Source organism: Corvus hawaiiensis, chromosome 4 (genome assembly GCF_020740725.1).
Source record: "Corvus hawaiiensis isolate bCorHaw1 chromosome 4, bCorHaw1.pri.cur, whole genome shotgun sequence".
Classification (NCBI taxonomy): Eukaryota; Metazoa; Chordata; class Aves; order Passeriformes; family Corvidae; genus Corvus; species Corvus hawaiiensis.
Window position 1 is genome coordinate 18,538,475 of NC_063216.1, and position 17,673 is coordinate 18,556,147.

General features: G+C 43.6%; 1 protein-coding gene across 4 annotated transcripts in view; it reads left to right on the forward strand.

The window, feature by feature from the left end:
* ITPR2 (inositol 1,4,5-trisphosphate receptor type 2) overlaps positions 1 to 17,673 on the forward strand; it is a 247,831-nt gene that overhangs the window by 24,469 nt on the left and 205,689 nt on the right. For all 4 annotated transcript variants that reach the window (XM_048300591.1, XM_048300592.1, XM_048300593.1 and 1 more), the window contains exons 2-5: positions 7,067 to 7,137; positions 14,352 to 14,467; positions 15,565 to 15,651; positions 16,335 to 16,493. In XM_048300591.1, the coding sequence (XP_048156548.1) occupies positions 7,067 to 7,137; positions 14,352 to 14,467; positions 15,565 to 15,651; positions 16,335 to 16,493 (433 nt within the window). The remainder of the gene's footprint in view (positions 1 to 7,066; positions 7,138 to 14,351; positions 14,468 to 15,564; positions 15,652 to 16,334; positions 16,494 to 17,673) is intronic.

Genomic DNA, 17,673 nt, shown 5'->3' on the forward strand with positions numbered 1-17,673 from the left:
GCCCCTCTTCCTGCTGCTGCCCAGGCCTTGTGCTGCTCAAAAAGGCAGTGAAATGATGATACCATTAAGAGACTAAAAGCTGAGCAACCTGAGTGTCTTAGATTGAAGACGTCTCCTCTAGCTTAGTTTATTCAGCCTTTTGAGGACTAAAATTCTCTGTAGATGTATAAATAGTACTGAGTTGATGCCTTGAGAGGCCACCTAAAAACAGAGACTAGACAAAAATAAGGGAATAAAGGTACGTATTTACTTGAACGGCCTTCAAAGGTACCCCCTGGGGAGCCAGAGGCTACTGCCAAGATGGACCCCAAGGTGGATGACAGGTCACGAGTTCTTCGCACTTTTATAGGTTTGGTTCATTTGCATATCAGGGCTAATTCTCTGATTAAAACTTCAGTTAATGATGTAATTTCCCCAAGCTCACCCCCCTCTTAAAATGTTGGTTTACCCATTTTGGGCCTAGGACGGTCTGAGTGACCTTGGAGAGCAGGCCTGGAGAGGCTTTGTTATGTCTAACCAGCATGAGAGAGCAGAAGTTAATAGGCCACAGGAAACTTCAGAGTTACACACTAGGCAGTACAGGATTTGAAAAATATGAAAGTTAAAACCTAAGGCATCAGAGCGTGTTATAGACATCAGCAGCTGGGTCATGTATTTTTTAACAAGTTACACACACGCGCAGTTCCACGTATGGGAGAGTCTGTGCGCTCATGTGTTTGGTCAGGTATTGTTGTACTTAATAATATTGGCTACGATTATTGGGTGGAAGTCTCTGTAGGAAGAGACAAAATACATTTCAGGATGGTATTTTTGAAACTCAAGGCACAAAACTAAGATAAATGATACTATGTGGCTGCTTTCTTTGACAATCTAAAAAGCATCTTATATTATGAAAGAGACCTAAAATTCACAAAACCCACCACAGTTCCTTTCCTATAGTTTTCTTACATTGGTTTTTGTTCTTTCAGAATGCAACTGTATCTCAGTATTAAATCTAAAATAACTTAGCACTGGGAACAGTCCTTCTAGGATTATAGCTGTACAACTATTCCTTGACTCTTGCACTACATCTGCAAGTTCCTAGAAACCTTTGGTGTATTTACCTTTAGCCTGTGTTAGGTAAGGAGCTTGCAGGACACAAAGACTTATGCAGGATATATGATTCCTGTCTGTGAACCCAGGCACCATTAGACTTTTCTGCCAACATACCCTGCTTATCAGTTATACTGCTGCTGCTCAGTCCTGCTCCTCCCGTCCCTGTGTCCTTCTTCGCATTTTGCCAGAGAAGGGACAGCTTTAACTCCACCAGATGATGGGGGAGAATGAAAGGAGGGGAAGAGAGGTGCAGAACTCTACAGGTTCATGCTCTGACCACTTGACGTGAGGCAGAATATTTTTCCTGTGCAGTGACCGAGCACTGAACAGATTGTCCAGAGAGGGTGTAGAGTCTCCTCACTGGAGATATTCCAGAGCTGTCTGGGCACAATCCTGAGCCCTGTGCTTTGGGATGGCCCTGCTGGAGCAGGGAGGTGGCACCAGCTGCCCCACTGTGTCCCCTTCCAGCCTGACCTATCCTGTGATTTTGTGTTGATAGTGGAGACTTGAAACCACCTTTACTTTCCCCCCTGCCTCTGTGGAGAAGCACACCTTATCTCTTAGGCATTGCTTTAGGTAGCTCCAATTCTTGTTTAATGAGCCTTTGCACACTGTAGCTGTGTACACTTCTGTACACTGTGAGGCCTTAATGGCTTAAACACCTGCTGGTCTGTGAGGTTGGCTGCCTGTGGCACTATGATGAGGAACTGCCCTTGCTTCCACTGCAGCGAGTGGAAAAACTTCCACCGGCTTCAGTGGGAGAATGACTGGGCATCTATGACAAGCAATCCCATGAGCATTGTTCCTTTCAGCCCCTAATTCTGCAATTACTGAATACAAAGGGCCGTGCGTAAAGTCCAGGGCTGTAATTACTGCTTTGACTTTCCTGATGATTTATCTTAGGCACCACCAATGAACTGCACAGCTTAATTACACCAGTTACTTGGAGGGATTGTGCAAAACCCAGGTATTTATTGTGTTCAGGGAAGAACTTGCCCAGCTAAAAATTGTGTCATACATGTGCAGGGGTCTCCTTTGTCATTTATGTATGGAAAACTGAAATGCAATTGTGTTGTATGTGCCAGGTACTGAATGACAGCAGGAGAGCACAAAGCAGTATTGTCTGCAGTCCAGCTGAGGAATTAAACCCCTAGAAGTTTGTCAAAGCTTCTCTGATAGTACCATGGTGTTGCAGTGGGGATCCTGCAACACGCATATCTCAAACCAGGAGTCCCGTGGAAAGGAAATATATATGGACAGACAGATTCTTGCTAGCTGTTTCAGAGATGTTTATTTCTCCAGCCGCATGGCCGGAGCTCTGCCGAGGAACTGTCCCAGTCACGGGACCAAGGGTCCTTCTCCCGCGCAGGGAACACAAACCAACCAATGGGAACGAGGCTGAGCAGGGACAGGGAACCCCGTGTCTGTGCCCTCAGGGCCCCTCTCCCAGGGCTACACGGCAGGGGAGGGACCCCAACACCTCACCCGTTTTATTTTAATAAAAGGAGAATGAAAACAACTGGATAAACATAACAAGAACAGTTTCAAAACAAAACAAGCCACCCTCCTGAGTCTTTAAATGTCCAAACAGATTCTCTGGAACATCTTAGGGCTGACAGAAGGGAGACAGAATTCTCTGAGCATGCTTTGTGGGGAAACTGAGGCAGGAGAGGGTTTAACTTCTTCCCTCCCCCTTTTCATCCCCCACTCGGCATTGGAAAGGGATTTTTGGGGAAACAATTGGCAAAAGCATGGTTTTGTGAGGGAAACCATGGATGAAAAAACGGATTGGGAATACACTGGGGGTAATAGGACATAGGGTAAAAGGGAAAGGTGGGATTAGGAAAGGGAAACTGTAGGGGGGGCTTACAATGGAGATACTGTCTAACATGACTACGATTTTTTGCATATATACTGCCTTTTACAGGAACACCATCAGGCCCAGTGACCTGCGATGCTTGTAACCCTTTTCTCCCTAGTACAATATTAAATTCCACCACCTCTCCATCTCCCAAGCTTGGGATGCATTTTTCAGGGTTATTCTTTTTAATAGCAGTTCTATGCACGAATATGTCTTGCTGGTTGTCACACCTTGTTATAAAACCATAATTTTGCTTAACATTATACCATTTTACTATCCCTAAGGTCTTAGTTGCTATGATCTTTTCCTTTTTTCGAGTGGCTGCTGTTTTCTGTCTCGCTGCGTCTTTGCTCTCTCCTTCGGTCGCTCCCGTGTTGGAATTCTCGGGGCTGCTGGTGCCTGCGCGCTCTTCCCGGGGTCGCGTTCGGGGCTGCGCGGGCCGGGCCGGGCCACGCCGCTCAGTTCTCCGTGCGTCGCCTCCTCTGGTCGCAGCTTCGCTGCCGATGCCGGGCGCTGCACCCACATCTCGGCCGGGCCCCCGAGCGATGACTCCCCCGCGCCCTGCTCCAGCGCGCGTCTCGGCTGGGCGCGGCTCCGTTCCACCGCCATCGCCGCCAGCCGCCGCCCGCGCGCCGCCCCTCTCAGTCGGGCGTTCACGGGGCTCGCTCCACCACGCACTGCACAGGACCGGGCAGGCACCGCCGGGTCCCGCCGCTCCCCGCTCCGCCGCCGACACTGCGGCTCGCGTGGCTCCGCCCGCGCGCGGGAACTGCCTCGCTGCTGCTCTCAGAGCGCTCGGTGCACGTGGCCTGGGCCGCACGGTCCCTGCGCCAGGCTTCCCTTCACCAGGACACAGCTGACATTGCTCAACAGTCTCAGTAACTAAATAATATTCACGAAAATATTCTTCCATCGGCATATATTTTGACTCCAGTATTAACTGTGTCCAAACGGTTTTCCAAAAGCCCTTGGTAAGAATTAAATCCCAAGAAACATAGAAAAAGTTCTTAAACAACCATGCCAGGAAGTGTTTCAGTTCTTTTTGAGCTTGAATCAAGCTAAAATTTACAAATCGTTGTTCAAGAATCATTTTAAGTTTAAGATAAATGTCCATATGCGGCTCTGAGAGCCAAGAGTCTTCCCACGGTTCCTCCATAGTTCAGATATGGAATAGCAAAGCAAAACCAAGAAGAGGAATCCAAAGTTTCCAGGGTTTACTCACACAAATCAGTCGCTTAGGGATCGGGGATCGTTCTGCTCACAAATCTCCACCATTTGTTTCAGTGGGGATCCTGCAACACGCATATCTCAAACCAGGAGTCCCGTGGAAAGGAAATATATATGGACAGACAGATTCTTGCTAGCTGTTTCAGAGATGTTTATTTCTCCAGCCGCATGGCCGGAGCTCTGCCGAGGAACTGTCCCAGTCACGGGACCAAGGGTCCTTCTCCCGCGCAGGGAACACAAACCAACCAATGGGAACGAGGCTGAGCAGGGACAGGGAACCCCGTGTCTGTGCCCTCAGGGCCCCTCTCCCAGGGCTACACGGCAGGGGAGGGACCCCAACACCATGGTGAAGTGGCTTAAGTATTGTCACTGTAATTTGGATCAGTGTTGACATAGCTTGCACGTTTTATGGTATAATACAATAAATATAATACAATAAATTCTGCCTTTATCTGAAAAGCCTGGTCTGGTGCACTTTGGCTTCCTATTCAAACCTACAAGCAAGTGATCTTAAAACCTGCTGTGGTGTGGTCTGACAGTCACTGCAGGCGCCCAGGACCTTTTGCAGCCAAGCCTGTTGTTTGGTTTCACACATCTCAAATGGATTTGTTTGCAGGTTACAAAGGTCTTGAATTGCTGGTTGTTTAGCGCAGCCACCTCGCAGGTGTCAGTAGCAAACCAGCAGCTGCTTTTGGCTTGCTATAAAAGTGGGATTTGAATATTTTGAATTGTGTATCAGAGGAAGTGGTCTGTGTTTGAAGAGCCTCTTTTGTTCTCATCCACAGATCGGGCTGAAGTCTTGCATCATGTGCAATGTGCAGCTCAGCTCTCCCTACGGCAGCTCAGCTCTCCCTCAGCACTCCCTACAAGCACCTCCAGAGTAAACAAGGAGCTGTTAGGCTCTCTGAAGGTCATGCAGCTGGAATACAGAATGAATGGCATTATGTGGCAATTCTGGGAATTAAAATGTTAATTTAATAACTGCTAAATAAACAAAACAGTACTTTCCTCAGATTTTTGTCCTGTGTTATAAGAAACAAAGGTGTGAGAAGGTGAGGTGCTGAGCAAGGGCTCAGGAGATGATGTTCCTGTCCTGTCATGCCACTGCCCTGCCACATGTCAATCAACCTTTCTGTGCTCTGATTCTGTGTCCATAGGATAGGAGCAGCACCAGCTCCTTTTTCCTTTGTGTTCTCTGATGTCTTTGGTTCCTGATGGCTGCAGAACTCATTTATGGTCCTTATCTTTGTGCCTTTAGAGAATGCTCAATGGCCGGTGATTGGTATTAATTGTTTAATGTCTGTTCTTTGCAAGGCCAGTGTGTTTGAGTGCTGCAGCTGGCTGGCTCAGAGAGTGTGCAGGATCTCATTTGTTTTTCTCAGCACCAACACCTTGTTTTCTATCTGGCTTTTGCTACAGTGACGTACCATGCTGAAAGTTGTGTTTCACCCACAGTTGAGGTTGTCACGAGGGTGCACAAGTTGTCACCAAGGGACACAGGAGGTTCCTTGTGAGTTATGGTTAGCTTTTCAATATGCCTTCATCTTGACAGTGCTTAAGGTCAAACCTTATGGGTTCCTCCTTAAAAACCTTTGAGGGATTTTGTTGAGAGTGAGAAGTACTCCTTGGCATTAAAATCCTTTGGCACAGCTTCTGTTAAGGTAGTTCTTTCCAGTCAGCTCTCTGTGACTCCAGGCTTTATGTGCTGTTTATAGGAAGCTTTGGCCTATTAGAACATGGACAGAGCGCAGGATGCCTGCAAGACTCTTCCTAAGTCCTGCTTTCCAAACCTCACTCTGTTCTTGTTAAGCCTGGCCTAACCTAGACTGTGAAGAAACACAATTCCCTAAGGTCCCTTGTTTGCTCCTGAAGCTGTTTCTTCAATTCCCCTTCCTCATTGACACCTCATGTTTGCATCTAGGTCTGTTATGAGATTGGAACTGCTGACTTCCAAAATTCTTTGTCATTTTTGCTTCAGGGAGCTGCAGCCACAGTGGACTCTTTGTCATCTTGCTAGAGGTAGAAAATTCATGGGTGTGCTGGGGGATCGGCTTTGCTGCGCTCGTGGCTGGAGTCAAAGCCTTCACTATCTATTGTGTTACTTGGCTGAAGCCAATTTGTGCTTTTTCTGGCAATTTCCAACAAAAATACTGCTAAGAGTGTTGCTGTGAAGTGACAGGGCAGTGGTGTGTCCTTAAAACATGATTTTCCTGAATAATTGTTTGAAATGGGCAAATTATTTACAGGATGCTTCCTGAAAGGGAGCTGAATTTATGTTTAGGAAGTTCTGAGATAAGTTTAACAATTCATACTTTTCAATTTCATTGTTTATTTACTTCTAAAATATTGCAAGAAATATATTAGATTTGTCATCTAGATTTTCTGCTGTGGATTAAAGAAATGCTTATTCATTTTAGCACAGGAAAATGTGGTCTTGGGCGTTTTGATCAGAGCTGAACCTTAATTCCACATGCCTCCTCAGAGGAAAAAGATTGGAAATGGTGAAGAAGAAAATCTGACAGCTGCAGAGAAACAAACTGTTTCTGATTGAGGGTTAATGTCTCTAATGAAGGAAAACATAAATTTTACATGTAACATCAATGTATGTGGTGTAACAAAACGGATTTTAACTGGATTTAAAGGAAATGGGATCTGAAACACAGGCCATAATTTGGTGCAGTAGAGGAAATCCTCTCTCTGGAAGGAAAATGTAGACTTTTCTTGGTTATGCTTAGTAGCTGAATAACAGAGTTTCTAAGGTATTTTTTGTATTATGTTGGAGAAATGTGGAAGCTTCTGTATTGCTGGTGTGGCAGGTGTGTCTCTGCATTTATATCCACTGATGGCATGTTTTAGTGAGTGTGATAACTTTTGTTTTTCTAGGTTAGTGGATGACCGGTGTGTGGTCCAGCCTGAGGCGGGTGACCTTGCTAATCCTCCAAAGAAGTTCCGAGGTCAGTAACTGGGGATCATTTCTCTTTAATGACTAACTGATGCGGTTTTAATGATCAATGATGATCTCTTTAATGATGCAGTTCTGACTCCTTGGGCACTTCTGTCATGTAACTTTCCAGAGGGTTTGTGGACACAGGGACAAAGTTTCAGACTGGAACATGAATGGCAGATTTTGAGAACTGAATACAAAATTTGCAAAGGCACGAGAGGCAGGTGGAAAGTATGGAGAAAAGGACTGATTCTCCTGTGGTCCAAGAGTTGCTTGCTCTGTTCTGTACATTGAACACCGATCCCCTGCCGTGTGACAAACTCTTTGCTCCAGCCCTGCTCTTACTGTAGATGGGAAAGAAACTTGTGAGGTCCAAAGCTACTTGAGTTGATGGATTGTTTATTTTTTTTTCAAGGTGAGATGCCTTTTTAAGGAGTACCCCCAGATATTTTGTCAGCTTTTGGTTTTGCTTTTGCTTAAAACTGTATCTGATTTTTTTCAACTTGACCTTGTAGATTTGGATAATTCTGCTGTTTTGCTTATTGGAAAAAAATAACAGTGCACTGACAACATGTAGTTTTTACTTCTTGAGTGCTAAAAAAGTACTCCTAACTGTGCCAGAACAGGGCCTTACTAGCCTGATCCAGGCCTCTTTTGGCTTAAAAAGGCTTGGTTTCATACTGGTTCTGAGACAAAGAAAGTATCACTTGCCTGATTTAGGGCAAGGGAAATGTGTTTCATGGCTGTTTGTTTCTATTTTCAATGATCTTTAAGGCCCCTTCCAAACCAAACCATTCTATGATTTTGAGGGGTTGCACCGTTGTGCTTAACCTTAGTATTTTATTTCCAGTGTTTATGTATACGCTACTATTGCAAAAAATAAAGCATTTAAAACATTGGGAGAGTGAAGTTCTGCTTTCCCAGAGAATTCTAGACTTTTTTCCATTATATATTCAGGAAACATCAGCAGTTGGTTCCAGTTCCAGCTGTGAGCATTCAGCACACTGGCAGATACTGGAAACTGAGAAAGTGAGGGTGAATACTTAGAAACTAACAGTAATAAATTTCAGTCACTTGTGTGACTGCATAGCTTTAAAGCAGAGCTGGGGGTAGCATCCAGTGTGGCTTTCAGGCTACTTGACTGTGATTTCACCCTCTCACTGCCTGCAAGTACATGTGTAGTTCACAGTTTCCAGGTTGCACAGAATTTCAGGTGGGGCTGTCTGTCTGTCTGACAATATTTCTGTCACTGGGCTACCCCGAAGTGTTTCTAAAGTTGAGCATATCCCGGTTTCTAGATGAGACCAAGGTCACTGGGAAAGATTTGTGGTAGGGTAACTGCAGAGTACACCCAAATGCCTACAATTAAGGATCTTAGAAAGACAACCATAATTTTTTCACTGTCTAGTGTTTGAGGGCCTGATTTTATAACCTCAGTACATTAGAGTTCTTTTCTTGCAGCTCTGTGTTGTTCATTTCTAACTTCAAAAGGCAAAGAAAGAAAAAGTTGGTAGGTTTCTGTGTTGATGATTTGGGCACTTAGATGCAGGGTGGAAGCTGAATGAACTCCCAGCACTAATGGTTTGCCATCAGAGGTGGCAGCACATGTGGAGCAGATGTCAGAGGGGGCTGGGACACTGATAAATGCACAGCTGTTTTCTGCTGCTGCGGAAAGCAAGGGCTGTATCCTGAGCTACATCCCAGCTTCCATAGGCGAATGGTTTCCATTAGTTGTGGACAGTTTTGGCTCTGTCCCTTATTGTAACCTCTGTCTGTTGCTTGCTTAACACATCCCTTTATCTCCAGTTGCCTCTGCTCCCTCTTCTCCACAGCATCAAACCTTTCCTTTCCTTTCCTCTAACTCAGATCCTCCTCTTTTAGGGGATTCCCTCTTCTCCCTCTCCATCCCCGCCCCAAAACTTTTTAGTAGCTACTCTCCTCCTCCTCCCTGCTGCCTCTTAGCTCCCTTGGCAGCCTTTCTTGCAGTCACTCCTTAGCTCTCTCTACTTTATAGTGCACCCATAGCTGACTTAATTTTGGGACTGCTGCTATGGTGGTAGCATGCAAATTTGGATGAGCTGCAGCACAGAATGATTTGGATTGGAAGGGACCTTAAAGCCCATCTCATTCCAGTCCCCTTCTACCATCCCAGCTTGCTCAGAGCCCCATCCAGCCTGGCCTTGGACACTGCCAGGGATGGGGCAGCCACAGCTTCTCTGGGCAACCTGTACCAGGGCCTCCCCACCCTCACAGGGAACAATTTCTTCCTGCTATCCAATCTAAACTCACTCTCTGTCAGCTTGAAGCCATTCCCCCTTTTCCTGTCACTCCAGACCCTTTTAAAAAGTCATTTTCCATCCAGCTTTCTTGTAAGTCCCCTTTAGGTACTGAAAGGTGCTATAAGATCTCTAACAGCTGTAGGAGAAACTAAATTAGTGAAAAGTAAGTTTTGTCACATTAATTTATGCAACCCACCCTTCTATAGCATCATGGCTATAGTGTTAGGGGCTGCATTGAATATCATTTTCCTGCTCCTTCAAGTATCCATAATCAATGTGTGTTCAGGAAGATGGCTGCAGGAAAGATAAATCCATCATTTGGATGTTGTCTCCTTCAAGTCAAATTCTAAGTGTGGGAACAGCAGGAGCTTTGCTGAGAGCCCAGCAGAAACTTGCTGTCTAGTTGATGTTTAGTGCCTTGTACCACGGAGGTGCCTCTACCATGAGGGCAGCCAAAACCACATCTCTGCCATACTTTGCTAAATTTCTTAGCTCGGTTCAGAGTCTTGAGGCAAAAGAGTTGCTAAATGTTGTTTTTATAACCAAGAAGTGTAAGCAAAATCCATATTTTTCTCCCCAAGAATCTTCTGGGGAATAGCTTTCAGTTAAAGCAGCAAAGTTAACAAACCAAAAAAAAGCTGCTTTAAGTAGGTTCTTGACATGAAAGGAAGACTTAGGCATGAATGATTAATTGAATGATTAGACATAAGCAACTGAAAATAGCATCTAAGAGCAGGATGAGCAGGGCCTCTTCAGTAATAGGAACTGCTGTCTGTATGGTTTACAATGTTTTTATCACTGATAGCTGAACTGGCGTTGATTTGAGGTTAGAGCATGACCTGGGAGTCAAAGAAGTATGAGAAAAACATGTTTCTAACAAGATGTTTAGATTTCAAGGACTGACTCTGAAAATTAATATCACAGAGGACTGTGTCTGCTCTTTTTTGGCAATATTTTATCAACCCTTTCCCCAGTGGGAGGGACAAAAAGAAAGATTGTGTTTCTGAACTGCTTGTATCTCCCCTACAGGGTTCACTCAGAGATCAAATTAAGGTATTGAGCTGTTGGCCTGAACTGGAAGCCTGTGTAAAGAGGCTCAAAATAGCAGTTTCGGTTTTGTTACGTGTTTACTTTCTTTTTTTTTTTGAGTGGGTGGTTGCTATTTTCGTTGTTTCAGAACGTCCTGCAGCACGGAGTGTTGTTAAGTGAAGAAAGATGTGGTTGCTTCTCATTTTGTGTCCATATGAAGAAGCTGTGCTCCCCATTCCTCCCCCAGTCACACTGGGATGAACCTGGTGTGGCTCTGTGTCCACCAGGGTGCACATCCAGATTTGCATCAGTGCAGAGGAGGGCAGAATTTGGTCCCACACGTGTTTCCCGAAGCCTGGTGAAAAAACCCCACTACTCTTTTACTGTATTGCAGTTGAATTGAAGGGACTGATCAAACCAGGTGCATCTTGTCTTAATTCCAGTTGAAGCTGGTGAGATCCAAGGCACTGAGTGTTGTGGTGGAAATGGTTACTGTGCTGCAGGGCTGGGTTCACAGAGATTGGGAAGAACAGTGTGTGCCAGGAGTCGTGCACCTCTGAAGAAAAGTTGCATCATGAGCCACAGAACTGCAGGTTTCCTTAGTCTGTGACCCTAAAAACACTTCAGCTTGATGCTCCTATCTCCAGTAGGAAACACTTTCAGCTTCCAAGGTGTACAACAGCACAGATAAGACCTGCTTGTTGGTCAGATTTAGCAACTCTGGAAAAGGAGCATGAATCTCTCTCCTATTTTAAATGTAAAATGACCTAAACTGGTCTAAACTTCCTTACTTTTAACTTGTATTCCTTTCTTTTCTTGAGGCTTCTCAGTGAAAGTGATGCTTGAATTCCTAAATATCCTCCCTTTGCCTTAAAGGTTTTAGTCTGATCTAAGGTTTGTCTGATATTGTTCTTTTGTCTTCTTTCCCTTCCATTACCTTCCTCTGCACTCTCTCCTTTCCTTCTCCCACCCTTTCCTCTTCCATCTGCCATTTTTCTTTTTACTTGCCTTCTACATTTTGGTTTATCCTTTTATTTTCTTCTTGTTTCTCTCAGTTCCATAATTGCTTTAATTTGCTTCTTGGACTCCTGATAGCTTTTTTTTGTTGTCCTGCCTAGGACTCTTCATTGCCCCACTCCTTGCTCCCTCACATTTTTCCCTTTTCATTTTCACATTAGTTCTTTTTTACCTGTCTATTTTTTTTCCCAAAACAAGTAGATTTGTACACACTGTGATTTTATAGCCCTGTCACTTCCACTCACCCATTTCTCTGGTTTTAGTAAAGCAATGTGATAATTTCTCTAGTTCTGTAGACCAAAGAAATCTTCCATGATGGCCCAGAGTTGAATTTCTAACACTTAAAAAAAACCCCAAGAGAGGGCAAGGAGAGAAAGCATCTGACAAATATTGTTCTAAACCATCTTTATCCAATATCAAGAAACATTGAAAGGGCATAATAGGAGTTATTTTCCTTTTCAGACTTCCTGAGTGAAGGTGCTATTTGCTTACCTTTGATATTGCCTCCTTAATTAGTCCTCAGGAGGAGAAGCATTTATGTGAAACTTCATAAAGTAATGGATTGGGAACAAGGACTATCTGGGAATGTCTGGAGAAGTCAGAAGAGACGTTCTGTCTCGTGAGTGGGTTGCTAGACTGACCTCCAGGAGGGAATGCCTTTTTGATCTGCTGTGTGGTGGAAATTTGCTTTATAATCTTATGCCTCAGTTTCTCTTTTTTTCCTGTTTATTTGAACTGTAGCATCTCTAGGGCAGGCACCGTTCCACCCCCTCACAATGTTTAGGATCATGAAGCTTGCATTTACATAGTTTTGTTACTCTAATAAAATAAATGGAAAAAACCAACCTAGCGAAAAACTATGACATGACCTGGTTTCAATGTATCTGGAATCCTAAAAAGTAAAATAAAACAGGAAAAAACCTTGTCTGGGAACAAATAATATGATTTTTTTTTTAAGTCTATAAATTGAGGGAAATATAACTGAAGTAATACTGGTTTGAAAAAGGTCCTCTGCAGAGTGGTAGCACCGTGCTCTGAGACTCCGCAGGAGGATGGGAAGCACTGTGTTTACTCAAAGTAGCAGGATATGTGGGGAGTAACAGAAATGAAGACTGGTCCTATAAAAAGAATGTATTGTTACTTCAGAGAAATAAATGTTTCATGAAGCCTTCTGAGAAGGCATGTTAATTATAGATTGTGACAGAAAATACTAGCAGACTCTTTGTCTTATGAGCCGAAATCCTGATACTTCAGGTAAAATATCCTATAATATACAATATGAGTTAATGGTACACAGCACTTTGGGGTTTTTTTTTTCACCTTCTTAGTTTCCAGGATATTGTAAAAATTACGTGGGAATTATGTATTCTCGGTTGTGTGATATAATTCCCATTATAAATGTGAAATGAAAGCAAACACCTTTGCAGAGTGGCTGGGTTTGCTTTGATAAGGATTTGTAGGACTTTTTCCTTGGAACAGCAACTCAGGGCTGCGAGGAAGGGGCAAATCCGTGAGCACTTTGGGTCAGTGCCAAGGAAAGTTCTGCCACTGGAGCAATTTTGTATGAACAAGCTTTGCTGCTTGAATAAGGGCTGGGTCAGTCCTCAGCTAGGGCTTGGCCATCTGTGTCAGTGAAATCTGGAGGGCTCATAGTTTGGGACAAACCTTCCTTTGACATCCACAGACTGCAGCCCATGTTGGGGAAGAGTTTCACCCTACAACACCCAGGCAGTCCTGGGTGTCCTTACAACTCCCACAGCAGAACTCTTCCCTCTTCTTGCCTGTTAATACACATGGTGTGTGAAAGAACAATTACCAACATTTGCTATGTGAAATCTCTGTCAAGTCTTGCTGCTTTCAGAGCAGCTGATGATTGTGACCGTGCAAGACTAGGTGTTGTTTATAATTCTAAAAGTAATTGGCTTTGGATGAATCACAAGCCTCTGTTTCCAGTTTATAGGACTGCCACTGGACAAAAAAAAAAACCAACCAAAAACTCTTGAGTCAGGGAATTTCACAAAATTCCCAATTAACATTAACTTTCAATTATTGATTACGGTATTGGAAAATAAAGATGAGTAATTGGACAAACATTTAGGGAAGTACCCTTTGCCTTCATTCCAGACATCTCTCCCTTTTCTTGATCTGCAGCCCCCTCTCTCCACATGGGGAGGTGGTGGGGATGGGATGAGGGTTGGTGTGTTGAGATTCTCTTTGCTTTGCTGCTCCTCATTTCTTACTCAGCAACTCAGCATTGGCTGCAGTCTCCTCCTTCTTCTCCTCCTCCTTCTCGTCCTCTTCTCTCATTTGCACAGCCACCTTGCTCAGGTGGCTCCTCTCTCCTCACCTGCTTTTTTCCTGGTGTGTTGGACAGTGGTGATGTTCAGCTTGTGTCACTTTGATTAAAAAACCCCAACAGTAGAAACAACTCAGTGAAGGCACGTGGAGACCCAAACTCTGTGTGAACCTTCTGGCTGGCTGGCAGCTGAATGCCCCTGCCATCCTTGGATTCAGCAGTGCCAGGAGGAGTTGGCCAAGCCAGGTGTGTGGCATACAGATAGCAGGACTGTTCTTCCAAGGTTTCACATGCCTTCAAACAGTGCATCTGTGCTGTTGGGGTGCTAATAAAGCAGCAGGCAGATATGGCGGGATCACAGCCTGGGGCTCTTGCAGAGGCTGCACAAAGTGGGAATGTGTGGGGCTTTAAAGGCTTTAGGTTCAACTCTAATGTTGTGCCACCCTGTTTGTGGTATCATTGCCACCAAGCTGACTTGGTGGCTATGTTTAAACACTGATATCTGGACATTCCTGGACAAGAAAACCTAACCAAAGCATACTTACAAATGAAGGAAATGTCGTTCAACATGACTTAGGAGTATTTCTTTCAATCTTTCCCCAGACTGCCTTTTCAAGGTGTGTCCTATGAACAGATATTCAGCCCAGAAGCAGTACTGGAAAGCCAAGCAAGCCAAACAAGGAAACCATACTGAAGCAGCGCTGCTGAAGAAACTTCAAGTAAGAGACATCTGTATTTGTAATCTTATCTCAATCTGCAGGCTGTAGAATTACAATAGCACCAGAAAGAATAATAACAAGTGCCTTGGGAACCACTGTGATGGGTATTATTATGCCACCATAGCAACTCTATAATTCTCCTTAGCTCTCCTACCTCCTGACTGGCATTTATAGCCCCTGGTCTGGTGTTTATCTCGCTTTGGGCTGGGGGTATTGCCTTTGCTGTAAGCAAGATAGTGCTTTCAGAAGTTTTATGAAGTAAAAATGGAGTTTTTAAAATCAGGACAGAGCCCTAGTTTAAATAATGCTGGAAATCCTTACCAGGAATTAGGTAGAAGAGTGGACAAAGAGATGTCCTCAATGCTTTAGCCAGGAAATTCCTCAGAATTGTGTTTGTCCTTGCCTTTAGTCTAGGTGATTCTTTTGTGAACCCTTTTGCAGACTGTATTTTGCTTCAAATACAGTGTGTATGGAGCAACTCCTCCATCTCTGAAAAACAGCTGGCCTGATGGTATAACTGAATGCATTAAACTAAGAGAAAGCAAGGTCCTGTCAAACCTGGATGACAGTTATGTGGGCAGTGGAGAGGCCACCAGTGCTTCCAGTTAAAAACAGCAGGAAAGGCACATGGTGTGTAGCCAGAGTTACACAGCAATTAGTGCTAGGAGCTGAGAGTTTGCTCTGCATCTGTGTTTGACCCAGACTATTGTGTTTAATCTTGATGTTGCCATGTGTGACCTACTGTTTTTGTTTTGTTATAAAGTCCATGTGTTTATATACAATTAAACCCCAACAAGTAAAAGGAGTGGTGACAGTGAGAAGCTAATCATAGGCCCTTTTTTATCCTCTCCAGGATGAAATAAAGCACCTGGAATTACTTTTTGGGCTTGAAAATTTTTAAAATAGCATCCATCTCGGGTATGACCCATAAATTGTGACAGAGTCTCTGTTTTGGGTAATAAAAAAATCAGAATCAGCGTCAGGATTTGGGTGCTAATATTTTCAGTACAGGAACGCTTGTAGGTTGCAGGATTTAAAAACACTGTGTTTCAGGTACTTCTTTTGTAGAGTTTAAAGAAATAATCATTCTCTTGCAGCATGCAGCAGAACTGGAACAAAAGCAGAATGAAAGTGAGAACAGAAAGCTGTTGGGTGAAATTGTAAAATACAGCAACGTCATCCAGGTAAACCTATTGAAATCCATTTGCCTTCTCAGTGTTGGAAAGGAAACAGTTGTTTCATTTCAAGGTTACAGTGAAAATGAAACTAACTACCTGCTGTAATCTGGATTGTCAAGGGTCAGGTAAACAGAACTTGGTAAAGTTTACAATATTGTGCTTTTCTGTCTGTTTCAAAGCCTACCAGAAGTGCTGCATATTCCTGTTTAAGTAATATGTCATAATAAAAATTCTATGTGTATTTCTTGGTGCTGCAGTTTAGAATCTGAACATAAATGTGTCTTTTATTTTCAAGACTTATTTCAAAACCATTCTATAGAAGTGCTGTGCAGCTCCTTTTAAATCACTGAAGTAATCTGTATTTCATGACATATAAATGAGACAGGAGCTAAATTCTTAAGTGCAGTACAACTTTTCTGTAATGGATGTAATTCCTAAAGGGAACACTTCAGTGGACCCTTGCCCTGCTGTAAAATTGATCCCTGACACATTTCTCTCAATCTGAGATAGAGCATCTGTTTTCCTAAACAGTAGCATACTTTGATAACTGCCTTCTAGTTTCATTTTGTATTTCTATTTATTATAGAAAATCTCTGCAGGGTGAAAGCCTGTGCCTCCTCTTTTGACTGGAGGGAGAAAAAGCAACTGAAAGCTGGACTAATTTTTTGGAAATTGTTCTTTGTCCCCAGCTACTACACATAAAAAGCAACAAGTACCTCACAGTCAACAAGAGATTGCCAGCTCTGCTAGAGAAGAACGCTATGCGGGTGTCCCTGGATGCTGCAGGGAATGAGGGCTCCTGGTTTTATATCCAGCCATTCTGGAAACTGAGGAGTGAAGGGGACAATGTAAGTAGAACTACTGAATGTGTTAAGAAGGAGGAGGCAGAAGATTTCCAGGACACATAATTTCTTTGCTGCAGGCCTATTTCACAATGAATTAAGTTCAGGAAAGAAGAAATTAGAAGAGTGATTGGGACTATTGCCTTTCAAATGTAACTGGAAAGTGTTACTAAATTGTATGGTCTGGAATCTGATGTGTCGCCACATTCAACTGAGCCTCTCTGTTGGGGCATCTTTGCTAAGTCTACCTGTTGTGGGCAGATTTACAAAGCTGACAAGAAATCATAGTTTATGCTAGACTCTATTTTTTTAAAAGGTTTTAGTTTTTTTCAATTGTGTGGGCAACATTTTTTTCAAGAGGTCAGTAGAGAATGTCTCTAGGAAATACATCGGGTTTCCTTAAATCTGTATTCCCTCCTGACGTGAAAATAGTATCTATGATTGGAGCTGAGTTGGATAGTCTGGAAAGTTTTTTCTGGGTAGGTTTCAGCAGGAGTCTTGCATATTGATGAGAGGAAGAATGCACAGGAGAGCTCTTTGCTGCAGATCTGAGAGCTGTGCCGTGAGATCACAACTCCCTTCTTCGTTCTGTGGCTTGGTTAAGTGCCCTCTGTGGAGAGTTCAGATCTGCCTCTGGGAAGGCCACACGATGATGAACTTGTGTGGTTTTATATTGTAGACCTGGCTGGGAATGTTTGGCTGCTTTCCCCTGTGCATAATCAGTGAAAGCCTTCTCAGGATTGTAGAAGGGAATGCCTCTCTTTTCATGTATTTTCTCTCATTAATTTTGTGGTTACCCAGCTCTTGGGATACTCTCCAGGATGATGAGTGTGGTTGCTTGCAACTCCTTTTGCAATCTGTTGTGGAGAGGAGAAAGATTGCATTCCCAGCTCCTGGTCAAATATCCCTAAAGTCACAGTCTTTCCCTGCTCCACGTAGTGATCAAAAGGCTATGTGAAAATCCTTCTTTTTCCCAAAGCCTGTTGCAGAGAAATACAGCAAATATAGCCCTCGGGGGGGCCTCTGCATGGCTTTTCAGCTAGGGTAAACAAACGTGGCTCAAACATTAGCCTGGTATTTATTTTCCTTCTTTGGAGAGAAAAAAGGGTGACTTACTGTTTTGGCTTAATTTCTTTGAATAACATCAGTTCAGCATCTTTTAATTTCTCATGCCTGGAAAATACAT